Below are 20,442 nucleotides of genomic sequence, written 5' to 3' on the forward strand. Positions count from 1 at the left end.
AGCCATGAGACCTGCAGTGCCGTGTGGTTTATATTCTGAAAAATAGAGAATAGCTTACCGCAACAATGGTTTGCTGGTAGACCGCTGGCTGCGTTATGTCTAATTGAATAGGCACAAATGGGCTTACAACCTCTGATGCTTAATTAGTTCAGGTTACACTGTTACAAAATGAATTAATACATTTCAACACAGTCAATTTAACTTGATTCCAGTGTGGTCTGACAAAAGTAATGATGTTAAATATACAGTGGGCTGCAAAAGTCTGAGACATTTTTTTTTCTCATTTAATGCTTTTTTTTATTACAAATTATATTTTAACCATAACAATTTGAGCTAAAAGTTTAAATGAAATATAACAAGACTTTTATATTGGCTTTGTATTTCATTTGCCCCCTTTTGCTTTCATGGAGCTCGGGTGCTGCTCTCATTAACTCCCCAGGTGTGTTTGTAAAACCTATAATGATCATGTTCTCCAGCATGATTCAACCCAAAGAGCATCCTTCGCTTCAATAGAAGCAAGGACATCTGACCTTCACAAAGATTGCCACATGATCAATGACATTTTTTTTTGCCATTTGATTAGCGATCTTTAGCGGCCTTTAATCGTTTTAATATCCTAAAATTGTCTGTTTATTCCCAGATTTGAATTACATTTAATTTAGACAATTTACATCTTTATAACCTACTTATACTCCCTCATGTGACCAATTATGTATTTGCTCTTTTTTGTTTCAGAATCAAAAAGGGATAAATGAAAAGTAAGAAAAGAGAGGCAAAGTATGACTTTGTGATGCACCACAGCGTGGGAAGTCAAATCCACTGAGGTCTCCTCTTTTCCCCCTAACCCCCTTAAGAGACCACACCATCCAGGGGACACCGTTTTAAGGATTCTCTCTGGACCCTGATACCCACAGGAGGGGTGTGAACAGGAAGGCCCAGAGGAAGTGGACAGTGTGGACAGGATGTGGGAGGGTCTGAGACTGCATTTGTTCTTCTTGTGTTTGGGGGCTGTACTATGGAGCGCTGCAGCAACGTACAGGGGCTCAGGTCTACGGGAGCGCGGCCACCGCCGCCATCTCTCTTTGCACAGACACAGGGAGAGAGGCAAAGAAGGCCAGGTGCTTCACCGCTCCAAACGAGGATGGGTCTGGAACCAGTTCTTTGTCATTGAGGAGTACACAGGACCAGATCCGGTCTTAGTAGGTCGGGTAAGTAGAAAGAAGCAGCTTCTACATCCATTTCTTATTGTCCTGTTCCCCATTCTCCATCTCCCTCCCTCTTTTTTTTTTTTCTCTTAAGGTTATGCTGTGAATGAAAGTCATTGGGGTTTTCATTACAGACAGAGTCCTTGCAATATCCTCCATTTGTTCCACAAAAGCAATCAGTGGCCCACTTGATTAAAGGTTATAAATTGGATTTCCTTTTTAATAACGGTGCAGTCCCCTATGGTTCTTGCATAGGGGAAATGGACGATTTATGGGCCTGCCGCGAACCTTGAGCAAGTTGGCCTTTAAATTCCCACCTGAACCCAACTGGAGGTTTAGACTTATTGAGTGGGGATATTCTGTGTAAGGAGTTTAATTTCATTTTAACCAGCATAATCATCATACCTTGATCCGCATCAGCAATATATGACACTGTTTGAGTGCAACTTATAAACATCACAAACACAAAGTTTGTTCTCATTTTAATATGAAACAATGACGTTCGCTCTAGAGTAATGTTGACTTACACTTAGCAGAGGGATGTTCCCCTATGGAATATGCTGTCAATGCAGCAGCAATCAGGTTAGATATTACTGTAAGATATGATGCTACCATAGGTCGCTGAAGACCAGCCAAAAAGCTTTGTACTTTGAGTCAGCATTCCTGTTTGACCTGATAGTATTTGTTGAAAACCTCTCTTTCTCTCCCTCCAGCTTCATTCGGATGTAGATTCAGGAATTGGAAACATTAAATACATCCTTTCAGGCGAGGGGGCAGGCACTATTTTTGTCATTGATGACAAAACGGGCAACATTCACGCCACAAAGACTCTGGACAGAGAAGAACAGGCCCAGTACACACTGACCGCCCAGGCAGTAGATCGAGACACCAACAAACCCCTAGAGCCTCCCTCAGAGTTCATTGTCAAGGTGCAGGACATCAACGACAATCCTCCAGAGTTCCTTCACGGCCCTTACTATGCGCGAGTGGCTGAGATGTCCAATGTTGGTGAGTCCGAGCCTGTGGAAAAGCATATTTGTCAGCTTCTTCTCTTTCTCTATGAGCCCACGCCTGACAGCTTGTTCCTCATGCATTATTCAAAAGAGCTGAAATCTGACTCTCAGAAAGTGAGTCGGTAGCATTGTTGTAACTGTTGTTTTGCGACTGCTGACTTGTCTGCGTGTGTGTGCGTGTGTGCCTGAATTTGTTTGTGTGCGTCTGTTTGTGTGTTTACTGCATTTTCACTATGCAATACATCATCAGTAATGCTCAGCTGTCACGGGGTAACGATCTGTTACCCCAATACCCCCCCGCCCTCACAGCTCACATAATACTACTGGGAACCTCGAATGGCTAGTTTTGTCCAGGTCAATTGCTTATACTTTTAGACAAGTTGGTAAACATGGTAAAATAATTTTAGTGTGTAAACAGAATCAGATTTCAATTGATTCAATTGATTTCAATCCTATAGCTTTAGATTATGAAATACTCGTGCTACCTATAAAAAAAGGTTATTCAAGCTCAACTTTACATCCTGAGAAATAGCAAAGTTTCAGAATCTCTGTTATCTTTGCTTCTTCAGTGGGAGGTGTATACCAGACTGTGAGATCTGTGCAACATCCAAACGTGTTGGATACTTCTCATGGTTGATTGGTGATGTTCTTCCTCTACAGGTACTTCAGTGATAAAGGTCACAGCCACAGACGCAGATGACCCCACGTATGGCAACAGCGCCAGGCTGGTCTACAGTATCCTGCAGGGCCAACCTTATTTTTCTGTGGAGCCGCAGACAGGTACAGTCGTTAAAAAGGACATGTTCACTCAGTTTTAGTTCTGTGGAGCCTGCCATGCATTCAAAAATGCATCATGTGCAATTTCAAGTCATGTTTAGCTTCAATTCAATTACCACGGAATGGCAATTGGGAATGAAGAGGGTAGTCCTTTCACGCTTCGCTAGAGCACCTTAGCTTTCTCTGAGCTAAATTAATTTGTGGTCACATTAGTCCTACAATGTCCCGGTGGCAGTGGAAAACCCCTACAGCAGTCAGAGATGGAACAGATGCTGCTAATAAACTAAGGCTGGATGTTTTTCTTGATCCTGTTCAGTGCGGCTCATCTGTGTGGTAATAACAAAGCCTTCATACAACTATTCCACGCATACCCTTTGGACTTTGGGGAATGCATTTGTTACATGCTTTATGAGCCTCAATAATGAGCAAAATAGCCAAATATTGTTCTTGTCTGAAAGATGAAAGAATTTTTGTTTTATTGTACTGCAGTATTCAGGGGGATAAGTGTAAGGCCAAGGTCAGTTGCCCTACTGGATAAAAGCTGACTGTGTATGATGTCTACATGGTAGGGGAAGATGCCCCCATTAAGAACATTGTGCATTTACTGCTAATTGTAATACATTTACAGAAGAAATTAGCATTGATGTAATTTGATATCGATCATGATCATAACGTATATTATGGAAAATACATATTAAATTAATTTGACAAATTTTTTGCTTCTGAGTTAGAATTAGTTTGACTGATTAGTTGATTGATTAATTGAATAGTGACAGTAAAATCAAATAAAAGAATACAATCATGCATCTGAATTTAACTTAAAATCAATAATCTGTAAATTTAGACTGAATGATTCCCCTCAATTATCATATTGGTTATAATGAATAATGAAAATGTTTGAAATGCAATTCATTCATTTTTGAGTGGGGCATCTAACTTAAAGGGTTTTCTAATTACTACCGCAACTAAACAACTGTTTAGATGAAATAAATTTCACAAATGTTGATGAAAAGTCATGCCAATTAATACGAGCATAAGTGGTTCAGTAAATGAGAATAGATTTTGTGACACCTGTGAACCAAGAGCAGAAATGAATGTTCTGGAGGACATCTTACTCAAGTTTGATCTATGCCTTTACGTGTGTAAATAGGAATCATTCGAACAGCTCTTCCCAACATGGACAGGGAGGCCAGGCAGGAATACGATGTCGTCATCCAGGCCAAGGACATGGGTGGACACATGGGCGGTCTGTCAGGAACCACTCAGGTTAAAATCACCCTGACTGATGTCAATGACAACCCTCCAAAGTTCGCTCAGGGTGAGAGAATTTATTCTTCCAGCTGTGAATGTTCTCTCCTTCTTTGTCTTTCTCTCTTTCCCTATCTGTATCTCTCCATCCATCATTTTTTGTCCCCTTCTATCCTTGTCAGGTTTTATTACAGTCACTGTGGCCATGCCGTGCTCTTTGACTGGCTACACACAACATTACTCTGACCTCTGCTTCACATGCACCAACCAAGGGAGGCGAGTTTGCTTTTAGCCAGTGTACAGCTCTTTCTTTTCCACACTTCAATCCTCAAACCACATATTAACATTGACAAGCCCTGAGGGACCAAGTCAGAATTTGCTAATATGAGCTACAGATGTTAACATGAAAATATCACAACTTAATTATTCAAATGTTCTTTAAACGTTCAGCACGAGCACAATGACATCAAGTCTCTCAAGCGTGAAAGGCTGGATGAAATATTTAACTTGTTTGCGTACACCGAAGAGAGTGGGAATGCGCTTGTGTGAGCTTGCGCTCATGCATTGCCAATGTGACATTAAACTGCACACTAAGCACATAGATTTTATCTGTCTTTTTGTTCCAGAAATCGGCCCTATAAATCTCCTTCTAGCTTTCGCTTTTTTGTGCGCTCTGAGCCTCAGGCTCAGTAGCAAAGGGCCTTCAAGCTTTTCCCTGACTTAAGCAGAATGCAGCATGGTCCCTCTGCTCCGGCTCCTACATAAACCCTGTTTTTGGTGCTGGTAGAAACCGTTATTCATGGACCAAAATAAACTGTACATTGCAAGGTTATTGCCCACAATGAGTAGCTTAGGCCAGCATATCCTTAAATCTACCTCACTTATAGTTTGGAGCCAACTGAAAAATGGAAAATTTCAGGAGCAAGATAGATTTTTAATGTAGACAGCAGTTTGGCTCAGAGCGCAGGTGAGAAACTGAGGTTCAGATATGTAATGTGGTTCTGTTTGCCCCGAAAATGAAGCTTGAGCAGTCGGCTGTCTCTTTTTAGGCTTGGTATCGATTTCCAGAGTTGTTTGCCCTATCCGAAACAGACTTTGACACATGACTCACTACAAACTCTAGCTCCCGAAAAACGTGTAGATGAAAATTCTCCTTTTTTTTTTTTTTTTGTCTGTCGATGGTCTGATTGAAAAAAAAAAAGACCTTCTTGCACGCCCTGGCCTTTCTTCACGAGGACTTCCTCCCCATGTGGGAGTTATTTTTGTAAATGCAGCTGAAGCCTTTGGCTTTCAACAGACAGGGAGTGGAGCCATATGGTCGTTCTGCGAGCTCCAGCCTCAGGCAGGTGTCTGTTATAGTCTTCATAGACCCACCCACATACACGTACAGGCTCACTCGAGCACACAAATATAATATTTCACACATGCACTTGTGTTCTCACCAGCTAAGAGCTCACAGGTGCCAGGCAGCTAGCTAAAGGTAGCACCGGTATCATGCAGCGACTCTCCATTCCCGGGTGGGCTGTGTGATCAGGTTTTTTCTTGCCTGGGATATTATAAATCATATTACCTTCTACTCCTCCTTTTCTGAGAGCTCCCGGGACTCACTCTCCTACTTTACAGGTGTTTACGCCATGGCTGTCTCAGAGGACAAGGTTCCTGGGGAGGAGGTGGGCCGACTGAAGGCCAGAGATCTTGATCTAGGGGAGAATGGACTGGTGGATTATCGTATCTTGGAGGGAGACGGCATGAACCTCTTCGAAATCACCAAGGACTCTGAGACTCAGGAAGCAGTCATCAAACTAAAAAAGGTGAAGTGTGTAAAGGAGGAAAAGCGAGCGCCAAAGAAGTATGTTTGAATGCGACCTCTTGTTATGCAAGCGACCTTGTAAATGGAAGCAAGTGTAGTCCTGAGAAAGGGAGGGGTGTTCTTTTCAGATATCATTACATTAATTTCTGGCCATCCCTTAGTCTGTTGTCTTCCTGAGGAATCATTTGCATTTAGCTTATTTGCTTATTCGTGTGTGTGCCTATTTGTATGGACGCTCATATATGCAAGGTTGTGTGTTCAGGTGTAGTACTATTGGGAAGCTAGAGTCATTGTTCACCATTTTCACACTGTAATTGCAATGACATTGCCCATCCCTTCCCTATTAAATCTGAGATGAGCATTGACTTTCATGGCTGCTTCTCTCTGTCCATGTGAGGGGAACTCATCTGGGCCGGGCTGCCTGGGTTATTTCTCCCCTGCTGTGAGGCCCTGGATTATGCAGACAATTACACAGCCACTCGGGTTAGGCTGCCGCCCGTCCATACCCCCACCTCCTGTGGACGAGGCAAATTCCCACATCGCCTTGAGGAGCCTGCTCACTACCAACCATGTATAGCCTGAGAGCCAAAGAGACCCAGTCTGCAGCCATACCACTGCCACCTGCTGGTGATATTTTACCCTTCACCCCACAGCTTGGGATCTGCAGTGATCATCCACAAAATGATCGCTAAAAAGGGAAGCATACTAAGAGTTATTGCAGTTTGAGCTGTGTTATCTTGTGAAGCGTCAGCATATTGTGTATGTTGTTTGTGTAAAGGATGTTTGTATGGTGAAATGGGGCATTGTGTCAGCCTCGCTTGTTTATTTATTTATTTTTTTTTTTTTAAGTGTCATTGCCACAGCAGTGCATTTTCAGATTGCAGAGAAGGTTATAAGGAGGGGATGAATCAGGAGTGAGGGTGAGAGAACAGACAATACGGCATGCCAACAATAATCAGCTTGATGCAATGCTGCTTCACTCAATAACACAATGCCTCGCTGATACACCTCTTGGGAAATCATCACCTTTTGCTCTTCAAAGCATGTTGAAAATTAAAGTCGAAATTACTGACGGAATTGCCAGGGTTTTAATCAAGTATTCTGTTTCAACTGCGGGCAGGGGACGCAGGCTGAATATTAAGCAGATACGTAGCATTTGTGAATATTATCTGCTTCTGATTAGGTTCAGTCGGGAGTTATTAGGTGCCAAATAAAGGATTGTAGTAGGGGAAATGAGAGAGAATAGGGACCGCTGTTGTCAGGATAAACAGAATAGTTTTCAACCTGTTGGAGGAAAGAACTGGGTCATAGTTGTTTCAGCGTTGGCAGCTCCATTAAAGAGATCCAAAGAAAAGAAAAAGAGAGAGAAGAGAATGAGGAAGCTGGAAAAACATTTTTTTTTTTTTTTAACCAATCAACACACAGCTAGCTGGCATGTGTATGTGTGAGTTTGTGTTTGAGTTGATATGTACCCTTTATGTGTAATTCTCACTCGGTAATTTGTGGCCGAGGTGTGTGACGGGTGAGACAGGCTGATCAGAACACAGGCAGACGTGTGAAAACTGCCGATGCAAGAGGACACTGGCAGACCAAATGAATGGCTGCATTTGAGCACAGTTGTTTGTTGAATGTTGTTTCATTTGCTTACACCTAAATGGCATGAGAGTTGTGCCAGTGGAGGATTTAGGAAAAGTGCAATCTGTAACTGAAATACATTTGCAAGAGCCTTGATATTTGGATTCTTTATCATATGAGCTTATTTGTGGAGACAGTCTCCTTCCAAAATGTATAACAACAGTGCCCTCTAGTATGTGTCTTTTACAGTTTGCCCCCTTTTTAAATCTGGTTAGATGTTTTCCAGTATTTCTTTATTTTCTAATTACATTCTGTTGATTTATTGGTAATCTATTAATGGTTATTTAATTGCTGAAACTTATTTATATAATAATTCCCCTTTGGTTCTCCTTGTAGTCAAAAATCTATTGACACAAAGGTCATTTTCATCTTTAAACAATTGCAATGATTCCTGAATATATATATATATATATATATATATATATAGAGAGAGAGAGAGAGAGAGAGAGAGAGAGAGAGAGAGAGAGAGAGAGAGAGAGAGAGAGAGAGAGAGAGAGAGAGAGAGAGAGAGATTTTTGTTTTGTTTTGTTTTTCTATTGACAGCCTCTCTCAAATTGAATAACCAAATCCTGTCCTGACCTTTTGTTTTCAGCCTGTGGACTTTGAAACAAAGCGATCGTACACACTGAAGGTAGAAGCTTCCAACCCACATATGGACCCCCGTTTCATCGCCTGGGGTCCATACAAAGATACTACCATTGTGAAAATATCAGTAGAAGATGCAGACGAGCCCCCGACCTTCATGGCTCCTGTGTACAACTTTGAGGTGGAGGAGAACGCTCCAGCAGGCACTCCAGTCGGCCGTGTGCATGCCAAAGACACCGACATCATGAACAACCCCATCAGGTAGCACCTCCTTCTTGTAAAAAAAAAAAAAAAAACATATTACTTTATAGCTTTGCCTGTTTGTTTTTCTTTTGTTGTTGTTGTTTTTTTGTTTTTGTTTTTTTGCCAGTACAGCATGATCAGTGCTTTGTATTTGATGACAGTCAGTAAGGTGTCTGGGAATCTTGATTTATTAAACTAAATTCTAAGAGAGATTGAGAAAAAAAAAAGAAAAATAAGAAAGAGAGAAACCCCCCCAAAAGAAAGTTACACATTTTATTTTGTTCTCTTTCATCCCAGATATATGATCCCACGCTACACAGACTTGGAAGAGTTTTTCACCATTAATCAAGAGGACGGCATTATTAAGACCACAAGGCCCTTAGATCGGGAAGCACAGGCTTGGCACAATATCTCTGTCAGTGCTACAGAGACTGGTAGGTCACCCATCTCCTTTCCAGGCTTTTAAATAACAGAGTAGTCGTGCATGTTTCTCATTTTTTTTTCTAACCAAGCACTCCAGCACTCCCTCCACCCTGCTCTTATGTGGTTGAAGTGTCGCCAGGCCTCCTGCATGATTTCAGAAGAGACAGCCACAGATTACCTCTTCAAACTTCAAATGATACCCTCAGTTCAGTGAACAGAGTGTAATTGGCCATAAATGTTATATATTTATTTTTGTGTGTATGTGATTTCCTTGAGGTGCAGTTAGTGTTAGTTTCTGGTTGAATTCAAGGTTTCTGTCTCATACGTTTCCCTTTTCATTCCACTGTCTTTGATGGTTTAAAAAAAATAAAAAAATAAAAAATACAAATATAGAAAACTACATAAAACATTTTGTTACATGGAAGACTCTTGTGTCTGAAAGCATAATATCAAGGCATTCACTAAACCTGATCATTTTAGATAGGAGCTGTGAGTGAAGCACACTTCAGTGTTTTGTAGTCCTTTCACTACGGGGTAACTTAAAACATATACAGCACACTGATTATAGATATATCTCAAATAATTTGTCTTTTTTTTTTCTGTTGTTGTTCCAGGCGGCCATCACCAAGATGCAAAAGTACGAGTCAATATCAAAGTCAAAGATATGAATGACAATGCTCCAGAATTTGCCACACAAAACGAAGTGCTTGTCTGTGAGAATGTCCGCCCTGGAAAGGTAAGTAAACTAATAGTTTATACTTGAGAACCAATTAAATATTGTTAAGGCTAATTAAATAAACAACTCATTAAATCATCAGTAACACTTTACAGTAAGGTTCATTAAGTGAGGAATAATTGACCACGGCAATCTTAAATCCAGCTCCACCAAGCTGAAGAACCAGCTTGGGTGGTCTTACCAGCTGCCATGTTTACCACCTACCATGAGCTGGTCATACTGTTTTTTTTTTTTGTTTGTTTTTTTTTTACAGTAGGGGAGAAAAAGAGTATATGCTTTCCATACATAATAAAACATAATTTTGTGACATAAACATGTAAATGGTTTGTCATTTTAATCGTTTTGTTTACTATATGTATTTGCTTGATCTGTGTCATTGAGGGTTTTGGAACTTCTTTTACTGTTGTAGGCTGTAAATAATTTGATGAAGTGATAATTTAGCCCTGCATTTGTCTGACAATAATTTCACAACTTAGAACGTTTTTAAGCAATCAGAAATTGATATAGTATTTTTAGTTAGATATTGCATTGATGTTAACATACACATCTACACTAACATTCAAAGGTGGGTCATTCGTTTTTTTGGGTTGTTTTTCCTTCTTTTTTTAAATGAATATTAAATGATATAAAAAATATTATGTATATTAAAATTATTTTAAAATGCAATAATATTTTACAATATTAGGGTTTATTTTACTGTATTTTTGATGGAATGAAATCAGTTTTGTTGAGCATAAGTGACTTTTGCTAAATAATTAAACAGTCTTTCGACAACAAATCTTTTACACAATAATGTGTAATCTTATTGTAAAGTGTTACCAGAAAATATTTTAGAATAGTGGTGAAGTTATAGCTTAAATGCCATTGCATAATGTCAATTATTTGAATGTACTGTATTAATGTGTACCTGTTCATTTTAAAACTGTATTTAAATAGGTACTGAAAACTGTTAATGACTTAGCTAATTCCTAAAAGAGGTCACAACTTCCATCAAAACTTTTAAATGAATTGGTGTCGAAAATTTAATCAATGCCGTGTTCACTTTCCCTTTGTCAGGCAGTTGAAAGTTTAAGTGACTGACAGAAAGAAAGAGAGAGAGAATGAAAGAGAGATAAAAGAGGCATAAATTTATTTAAAGGCATGCCCTGGTGATTTTAACCAATTTAACATGACCTGATATGAACTCTCTGCTCCACAGCTCATTGAGACAGTTAGTGCTACGGATAAGGACGAAATGGCCCACCGCCAGCACTTCCACTTCAGCCTGGCCCCTGAGGTCGCTAACAACCACAGTTTCTCCCTCAAGGACAACAGAGGTGAGTGACACACAAAACACCCCATAATAAAATAATTTCCACTGAAGAATTGCTTCTTTTAAGCCAAATACAATGCCTCAGGAAATACGCCAATTGAAACACAAAATATTTTAGTCTCTTTCCAAACCAAATTAGTTTTTTTCATGCGTAGGAGTGAGTGTGTGCAGTGTCGCCCAACCAACCTCGTGTTGATAATTAGGTCATGATGAGGTGGGCAAATTCCAGTCAACTTCCTCTCTTATTAATTATGGAGGCGTCACTCTCATTTGAGCTTCTCCATCTGTGGGTTGGAAACGTGGGTGAGGCCCAGCTGGTAGGCAGCCACATTTATATCTGCTTCTCAGACATCCTGCTTGGTGCACCAAAAAAAAGAAAAAAAAAAGAAAAAAAAAACAGCATTACCATACCCATACTTAGTCTAATAGTCTAATAGACCACATATAAGTGCCCTACCTACTGTAATGTGTGAAACTCAATTGCTGGGAAATGAGAAGTCTGAAGTTTAAGCTCACTGAAGAGCCTCTCTGAGGAGCGTCATCGTGACTGGGTGGTGCTCAGTTTGAGGGGAATTTGCTGCTTTTATATGAACTCATTGTTTTGTGGCTCTAGGTAGATTGCAAGCTGTATAATGAATGTTTCAAATAAATCGTAAATCGTGTTTACTTTGCTTACAAGGAACTTTGGTGTTATTTCAGAACGCTCGGTTCGACTGCTATGATATGATAATGAATTGTAGTCCATATGAACTAAACTGTTTTACACCTCTAGAGCTTTTGAGTTTGTAGTTGTAAAACCTGCTAAAGAATTTGCATTTTTGAGCCATGGGTTTTGAGTCATCGTTTTTCAGAATTACAGAAAAAATAGATTTTCAGAAAATAAAGATTTTCCTGTTTTGTTTACATAGATTAAACTTGTGGAAGCTGCTATTTTTTCATCGTTAAATAAGGACTACACTACACTCTTAGAAAAAAAGGGTTCTATATTATGTAGCATAGGGTTCTTTACTCAACTGCAAAGGAACTTTTAAAAAATGATGATAATGACAAGAAAGAACCCTTTTGGTACAAAGGTTCTTTATAGGCTATTATTCATTCATATATTACATTATTCTAAAACATTTTGCAGTTGTAATTAAATTATTGTTTATTAAACTGTTGTAGTAAAGACCTATACAGCCGCCGGCGGCTAAAAATACCTGTTGTTCTTAAATGTTAAATAACTTTTGAACCGCTACTTCAATCCGTATACTGTAAAAAGTCCCATAAATAGGAGATTCACGGCTTTTCTGTGATATTGGGTTAATCGATTTTGGACATTCAGAAGCTCCGTAGTGAAAGTGATTGCGTCATCAAGTTTTGATCAGCATTGATTCGTCAAAGAAACCCGTGCGGTTTGTTCCTCTGAGCCAATCATAAATTACTGTTAATGCTTAGTCCCACCCCATGCCCAGATTGGTTAAAATTATCATCTACTCAACCAATAAATATAGTTCTTGGTCTTTCGCACGACCAATTAGCATCTTTCTTTGGAAATTTGAACTGAGGTAAAGTTGTAGACAGTATAAGAAGGGTAAATTCAAAGTAGTTCATATAGGCTATATGTATATATATATATATATATATATATATATATATATATATATATATATATATGTGTGTGTGTGTGTGTGTGTTTATATATATTACGTTTTTTTGCTTCATTGTTCTACTACCATGTTTCTATTTATGTTACTTCCAAAACTTTTTTGGACACATCTAAATTGTCAGTATGAAAAACACCAGCTTTTCACTGAAAATCGCCTATAATAATGTTGTAATAAATGCCTATAACTTGCTTAGGGATTGTTACATGTAGTCAAAATTACATCTGGAAATGTAAAATATCCAAGTACAGCTTTCTAAAGGAAAAAAATCCAAACTTCAGGAGGATTTGTTTGAGATGAGTGAAAAAAAATCACTACAAATATGCTGCCGTTTTTCTTAAATCTGGTAATTTCATCCATTCTAAGACAAATTAAATGTAAAATTGGATTATTTTAATGAGATAGATTGAAACTTCAAGTTCTCCTGTTAAAAATGATATATGGCACTAGATGCTGACTGCTATAATGGGTTAGAAAAACTAAGACAAGAACATGCGGTGCAGGTGCTCCAAAAATGGTCTAGGTCTTTAAGGGTCAATATCACATTTTAATCATGCTGATTTTTGGAGGATAAAAACTGAAATGGCACTCTTTGTGTGATATTGATTAATTAATTTTTTTTAACCCCCATATCTTAAATTGTGTGATCATTCACATGCATTGCATTTTAGGGGTTCCATATTTGTAGCGCTTTAGAACCTTTTAAGGTTCTATATAGAACATTTTCTTCTAAGAGTGCTGTGACTTTATGTGCTTAATGAATCAGACAATTGTAGCTCCATTATTTAACCAAGTTTAACCACAGACTTTATTTGACTCAAAAATCGAAATCTTGTCTATCCTAAACACCCCAAGAGGACCCCATGGCGAAATAGCCTTGCAGGTTGACCTACAAATTGACGTCATGATTGAACCTCTCTGTTCCACTGGCTAATTTCTGATTGTGCTATATTTCTCTTTGACCACTGATAGATTGGAAATATCATGAAAAACAATAAATCTGTCAGTAGCTGATGCTGTTATCTTCACATAATTGTAGCCTGACTGAGTGAAACTGAGTGTTAATCGTATAAAGTGTAAATGTTTACAATCAGAGATCTGTTTAGGCATTTTCTTCTTAAATTAATAGAGTGAACCCATGTGAACAGAGAAGATGAGGGAGTGAAAGAGAAATTACTATCTTTCCCATTTGGTCTGCTTTAATGAGAAAGGAGATGAGCACTTTTTAGCAGGCCATTTCAAAAGCCAACAATATTAGGGAGACAGATTAGGCTACTCAGAATGACTGGCTTTATCAGGATCCAGAGCCTTTCAAATGGATACAGTTTTCAACAGCTTTGCCGACCCATTTATCTGAAGCTCCATTATGATCCACTCTCTGCACAGAGGCTCTGACATGGCTCCTCTTATTAGATGGATGCAATGCAGGCCTGCTGATTATATATGTGTATGAACTCGAAATATTAAGAGTATGGAATATTATCTGTTTAGTTATAAAAAAAGCATCAGATCTGGTTGTAAATGTGTTCATTTTACAGACTACAAGGTTGTGAAAGTGCCAACGAAAGTGGGAATTAAACATTCAGACATTGCATCTTTTTAGTAAAAGGTGATATCAGGTGTTTATGATATCAGGCTCAATATGTTTTGCCATACATCTTGTGCACATGGCCGTATATGCATGCCTGCTTCCTTGAGATCTCTTAGTGTGCTGCATTCTCAAATAAAGGTGGCCCAAAAACACGACATCGAAAACAAGGACCCAGAGGTGCTGTCTCTGGTTCAAATGTGGCAAATTAATACTTCACACAGCCCTTGGTAATCTCACTGACAGAATATGATATAGAATTATAATGGATAGCATTAGATTGATCGAGCCTGTCCGCGGCATCAGCGTTGTAGCCATATCATTAGCGGCCTTCCCTGACAGAGCCAGTGAAGGTTGAAGAAAGTGGTGCCAGAGGGAGTGAAAATGACTAAACCCCAGGCCCCTAAATGAACTCACTCCATCTACGCCTTCAGCGTGACCTTGCACTGTGTCAGGGAAATGCACTGGCACTGATCCATCCCTCCCAGTTGCAAATAAAACCAATACCGCTCCCTCCGCTCTAACTTTGATTACACTTCCAAAAGCTGATAAATGTTCACAATATTAAACATGAATTTAATATTGGAAGATTCACACCTCATTGACTCTCACCGGTGGCTGTGGGTAGTTCTCATGGCACCTAAAACTTTGTAATTTTGTTCAGCACATTACCAACTCTGTTGTGAATTTGCAAAAATCTTATAATCTCCTCATCAGCTGAACTAAACATTCCATCAATGTTACTCTGTTGCTTCCACAGACAGCACTGCCAGCATCTTTGTGATCCGGAAGGGCTTCAGCCGATTGACCCAGGATGTGTACCATCTTCCTATTGAAATTAATGACAATGGTGTACCCTCGATGAGCAGCACCAATACTCTTATAATCCGTGTGTGCAGCTGCGACAGCAAAGACACCATCCTCTCCTGCAATGTGGAACCTTTCATCCTGTCAGCAGGGCTGAGCACTGGAGCTCTGATTGCCATTTTGGCCTGTATTGTTATTCTACTAGGTGAGCCTAATTATATTTATATAGAGTATACAAGCAACCATGTGTAAATAATTGGGGTCTTGTTTGGTTGGCTTAAATATTCCTATTGGGTGTCAATACTTGTAAATTTTTGCATTTTACCCCAAAAATCCATATTCACACATACAACTACAGAAGCATACAGTACTTCACAGAGTACGTAGTTTATTTACTTTCCTTGTTTCTAAAAATTAATCTGAGCTTTGTTTCCTAAAGAAAGCAACTAACCCTAAACCTTCTAGTAGTTAGTAGTAAATTAATATTACTCAGTACTTATTTGAGTAAGTACAATGTTACTATGTCACCTTACAATAAAGTGTAACCAATGATATTTATATAGCTTTTATGTTTCCATATGCACACACAATCATGTTAAGTGTATTTTGGGAAATGGACATATAGTTACTGAATTTTCACGTACTGTAGAAAACCCTCTCAAGAGGGATTCAAAATGTATTATAATGTGTAAAGTAGGGGTGTAACGGTACACAAAAATCACGGTTCGGTACGTACCTCGGTTTTAAAGTCACGGTTCGGTACGTTTTCGATACAGCAAAAAGAAAGAAATGCCTGAGAAATTTCCTATTCGTTTAAAGAAAAAATATTTTTAAATAAGTGTGAGTTTTCCTAGATCTTGAAACTTTCAGGTTTATAAATGGGGGTCATCTTTGAAGGATGAACAAATAATGTTTTGGTCATCACATTAAAAATAACATTTAAATATATATTTATTTATATAATATTTGAATTTTGAAGTGCTGGAAAAAGATGTGTGAAGTACTTGAAAGCATTTCAGCATTCCAGCCAAACTGGTTCCAGTTAGTGTTACTATATTAAATCCATGGTGAATGTTGCTGGTCTGTGGACGAAAGTATTACTAGTTCATTCACGGCACAATGTTTCCATGACAGCGCTGTTTGATCTAATAGAGATCTACGGTTTATAACGGAGAAATGTGAATGCTTCTCACTAGATCTCGCAGCGATGTTATTACCTCAGTGGCGAATTCAAATGTTTTCTTTACCGGATCTCTTAGCGCTGTGTAGTAACAGTGTTGCTTGATCGAGATCGGCTCGCGCTGCACAGATGTTGCGGGTCCGAACTGATAAACGATCCGTGAAGCACATAACGAGTAGCAGCGCAGTTTCGTTCTGCTTTCATTACGCTTGCCATTTGATGTTGCGCAACGTTGTGTTGGCCGCGTCAGCACGAATTTTGCCGGCAGGAAAAATGGTCCAAGCAATCGTTCGGTTTGTATGCGTACCGAACCGGAAGCCTCGAACCGAAACGGTTCAATACGAATACATGTACCGTTACACCCCTAGTGTAAAGCCTGTCAAGCAATATTGAAGAATTACAAAATCACCCTTCATCTTTTCCCAAAAAATATTATCTGCTTGCTTCAAGTTATGTAGACGAGAAACTACATTTAAGAAAACAGTTTCTGATGTGATTACTTATATACAGAAGCATCAATGGTGAGAGATGCTGGTAGCATTGGCTTGACATTTGTCTGTATGTCTGCAGCAATTGTAGTGCTGTTTGTGGCCCTGCGGCGCCAGAAGAAGGAGCCTTTGATCGTATTTGAGGAGGAAGACATTCGTGAGAACATCATCACCTATGATGATGAGGGAGGTGGAGAAGAGGACACAGAAGCGTTTGACATCGCCACCCTACAGAACCCAGATGGTGCCAATGGCTTCCTGCCCCGCAAGGACATCAAGCCTGAGCTGCAGTATCCTATGCGCCCCGGCCTGAGGCCCATCGGCAACAGCGTGGATGTGGATGATTTCATCAAATCTCGAATTTCTGATGCAGACAATGACCCCACAGCGCCCCCGTATGACTCCATTCAGATCTACGGTTATGAAGGTAGAGGCTCTATCGCCGGCTCTCTCAGTTCCTTAGAGTCGGTGACCACAGATTCAGACCTGGACTACGATTACCTCCAAAGCTGGGGGCCACGCTTCAAGAAACTTGCCGATCTTTACGGCACCAAAGACTCCGCTGACGACAACTCTTAACGTTCGCTTAAATACATCCTTTTTCATCTCCCTCCACCCGGCCCACCTCCACTAACTGTGTTTTGTGAAGTTTACTATAAGTATTCCATGAGTTTGTCACTTTATAGTAAACTTTAGCTTGTTTGTAAGTATACGCACAGTATACTAGATGCTGGGAGCCTCACAATGTGCTATGTGGGAGCCAGAAGGGTGGAAATAAAAATGTTACAAAAACAAAACAAAACAAAAAAAAAAAGATAAAAGAGACACATAGACACATCTGTGGTGGACGTGCCTCTGTGGTGTGTATGAAATGAAGAAACATGTGACAATTTTGTTTTAAGACCTGAAGAACGTTCTGTTACATTTTCGATGTTTGTAGGTTCCTACAGGTTTGAGGTTATGGATGTGGATCACAGAAAGACATGGATTTGTTGATACTGTGAACGAGCTCACAAAGAAATAAAAAACAAAAACAGTTGCCTTAAGTAATCTGGAGCGAACGTCAGCAAATTAAGGGGCCATTTACACGACACCATTTTTAACTAAAAACGCAAAACTTTTTTTTGTGCGTTTGCCATTTTATTTACATGACAACTGCGTTTTGGGGGCCTGAAAATGCGAACTTTTGAAAACAGGCTTCAAAGTGTACGTTTTTGAAAACAATACTGTTATGCGAATTTGTGAAAACAGTGACGTCCTGCGCATGCGTATTACGTGTTCAGTCTATAGGCGCATAGTTTTTTCTTTACACAGTGACATCGCCACCTACTGGCCTGGTTGGCATAGTACAGCATTTTTAATTGTTTTCGCAAATCAGTATGAACCCGGGATCATTTTGATAACGTTGTCTTCTGTACACAGAAAAAATGCAAAGGAAAAGCTTTCTCAGTTTTTAGTACATCGATGTCGTGTAAACGTACTCTTAGGCTTCTGTAGCTTCTGTAGCGCCTCCATATTGTCTTTGGAGACCAGACAGTTCCAGACAGGTCCTCTTATATATATATATATATATATATATATATATATATATGAACATCACCTAAAGTATTATTAGTATTAGGAAACCATACTAATACTGTGTTTGACCCCCTTTCGCCTTCAGAACTGCCTTAATTCTACGTGGCATTGATTCAACAAGGTGCTGAAAGCATTCTTTTGAAATGTTGGCCCATAGTGATAGTCAAGTATCTTGCAGTTGATGGAGATTTGTGGGATGCACATCCAGGGCTCCCGTTCCACCACATCCCAAAGATGCTCTATTGGGTTGACATCTGGTGACTGTGGGGGCCATTTTAGTACAGTAGTACATTTTAGTAACTCATTGTCATGTTCAAGAAACCTATTTGAAATGATTCGATTTTTGTGACATGGTGCATTATCCTCCTGGAAGTAGCCAGCAGAGGATGGGTACATGGTGGCCATAAAGGGATAGACATGGTCAGAAATAATGCTCAGGTAGGCCGTGGCATTTAAACAATGCCCAGTTGGCACTAAAGGGCCTAAAGTGTGCCAAGATAACATCCCCCACACCATTACACCACCATCACCAGCCTACACAGTGGCAACAAGGCATGATGGATCCATTTTCTCATTCTGTGTACGCCAAATTCTGACTCTACCATCTGAATGTCTTAATAGAAATCGAGACTCATCAAACCAGGCAACATTTTTCCAGTCCTCAACTGTCCAATTTTGGTGAGCTCTTGCTAACCGTAGCCTCTTTTTCCTATTTGTAGTGGAGATGAGTGGTGCCCAGTGGGGTCTTCTGCTGTTGTAGCCCATCCGCCTCAAGGCTGTGAGCGTTGTGGCTTCACAAATGCTTTGCTGCATACCTTGGTTGTACATTTAACAATTGGTTATTTCAGTCAACGTTGCTCTTCTATCAGCTTGAATCAGTCGGCCCATTCTCCTCTGACCTCTAGCATCAACAAGGCATTGTTGCCCACAGGACTAACACATACTGGGTGTTTTTCCCTTTTCACACCATTCTTTGTAAACCCTAGAAATGGTTGTGCGTGAAAATCCCAGTAACTGAGCAGATTGTGAAATACTCAGACCGGCCCGTCTGGCACCAACAACCATGACACGATCAAAATTGCCTTAAATCAGCTTTCTTTCCCATTCTGACATTCAGTTTTGAGTTCAGGAGATTTTCTTGATCAGGACCATACCCCTAAATGCATTGAAGCAACTGCCATGTAATTGGTTGATTAGATTAGATAGACATTGAACAGGTGTTCCTAATAATACTTAAGGTGAGTGTGTATATATATATATATATATATATATATATATATATATATATATATATATATATATAAGGAAGCAGATGGATTCAGCAAAAATAGACTGTTTTTCTGTCATCTACAATAAAAAAAAAAAAACCTTCAGCCCAGTTCCATCTACGAACAATCACAAAGGAAGACCTGTGAGCTCAAAAATCGCCTTAACTAATGGACACTCTTGCAACTTAGTGCATTTTTTGTAACTTGAAAGCTATATCCTAAAGCAAGCTAAAGTCCTTATAGCGTATGTACAGTACAATGTGCAAAATATGTCTCTTGAGGATCAATCTTACACCGATCAGTTTATGTAAATCTTTCTCTTTTTTTTCTATTATGATGATATCATTATGACTATATTTTATTTTGTATGTTTTCTTCATTTCTCATTTTCTTTAATGGCTTATGTTATTCTCCTTGGTGAGAAAATAGCAGTCTGTCCTGTCGCAGTGAGAAATGGCTAATTTCTATGTCGATTTTATGGTAACTTTGTACAATTTTAAAAGTTCTTATTTTAGTATACATACAAATATCAGTATTTCAACATGTAAGGAAAATATTACAGCATCACACTTATATTTTATGAACATTGTACTGTTGCTTTATTATGTGCTTCAATCTAAGAAGCAAAAACTTTTAAATAAATGCTCTTTTTATAAAAATAATTGATGGTGGTAATACATTTGTGTGAAGAAAATCTATCGGCGCTAATCACTGTAGCACAAGCCATGATGAAAACACAAAGGTTGAACACGAATACAAGAGCCTTCAAGTTTTTTTTTTTTGTTTTTTTTTGTTTTGTTTTTTTTTGCATTCACACTAGCAGAGACATGCAGAGCTTTTCACCAGCGGCTTCGGTGCTTTCCATTCTCTCCAATGGTCTCTCCATTGTCTCCAACAAGA

At 39.2% G+C, this 20,442-nt stretch overlaps 1 protein-coding gene across 2 annotated transcripts in view; it reads left to right on the forward strand.

The window, feature by feature from the left end:
- Positions 1-20,204, forward strand: part of cdh11 (cadherin 11, type 2, OB-cadherin (osteoblast)) — a 60,710-nt gene extending 40,506 nt beyond the window's left edge. For both annotated transcript variants that reach the window (XM_089129366.1, XM_039684628.2), the window contains 11 exons: positions 736-1,208; positions 1,919-2,213; positions 2,879-2,998; positions 4,146-4,313; positions 5,867-6,054; positions 8,281-8,534; positions 8,814-8,950; positions 9,554-9,675; positions 10,874-10,991; positions 14,982-15,233; positions 16,779-20,204. In XM_089129366.1, coding sequence (XP_088985492.1) covers positions 963-1,208; positions 1,919-2,213; positions 2,879-2,998; positions 4,146-4,313; positions 5,867-6,054; positions 8,281-8,534; positions 8,814-8,950; positions 9,554-9,675; positions 10,874-10,991; positions 14,982-15,233; positions 16,779-17,275 — 2,397 coding nt within the window. In that variant the 5' untranslated portion in view covers positions 736-962 and the 3' untranslated portion in view covers positions 17,276-20,204. The remainder of the gene's footprint in view (positions 1-735; positions 1,209-1,918; positions 2,214-2,878; positions 2,999-4,145; positions 4,314-5,866; positions 6,055-8,280; positions 8,535-8,813; positions 8,951-9,553; positions 9,676-10,873; positions 10,992-14,981; positions 15,234-16,778) is intronic.
- Positions 20,205-20,442: the final 238 nt, after the last annotated feature.

This window comes from Pimephales promelas, chromosome 1 (genome assembly GCF_988280905.1).
Source record: "Pimephales promelas chromosome 1, fPimPro1.hap1.1, whole genome shotgun sequence".
In the NCBI taxonomy this organism is placed as follows: Eukaryota; Metazoa; Chordata; class Actinopteri; order Cypriniformes; family Leuciscidae; genus Pimephales; species Pimephales promelas.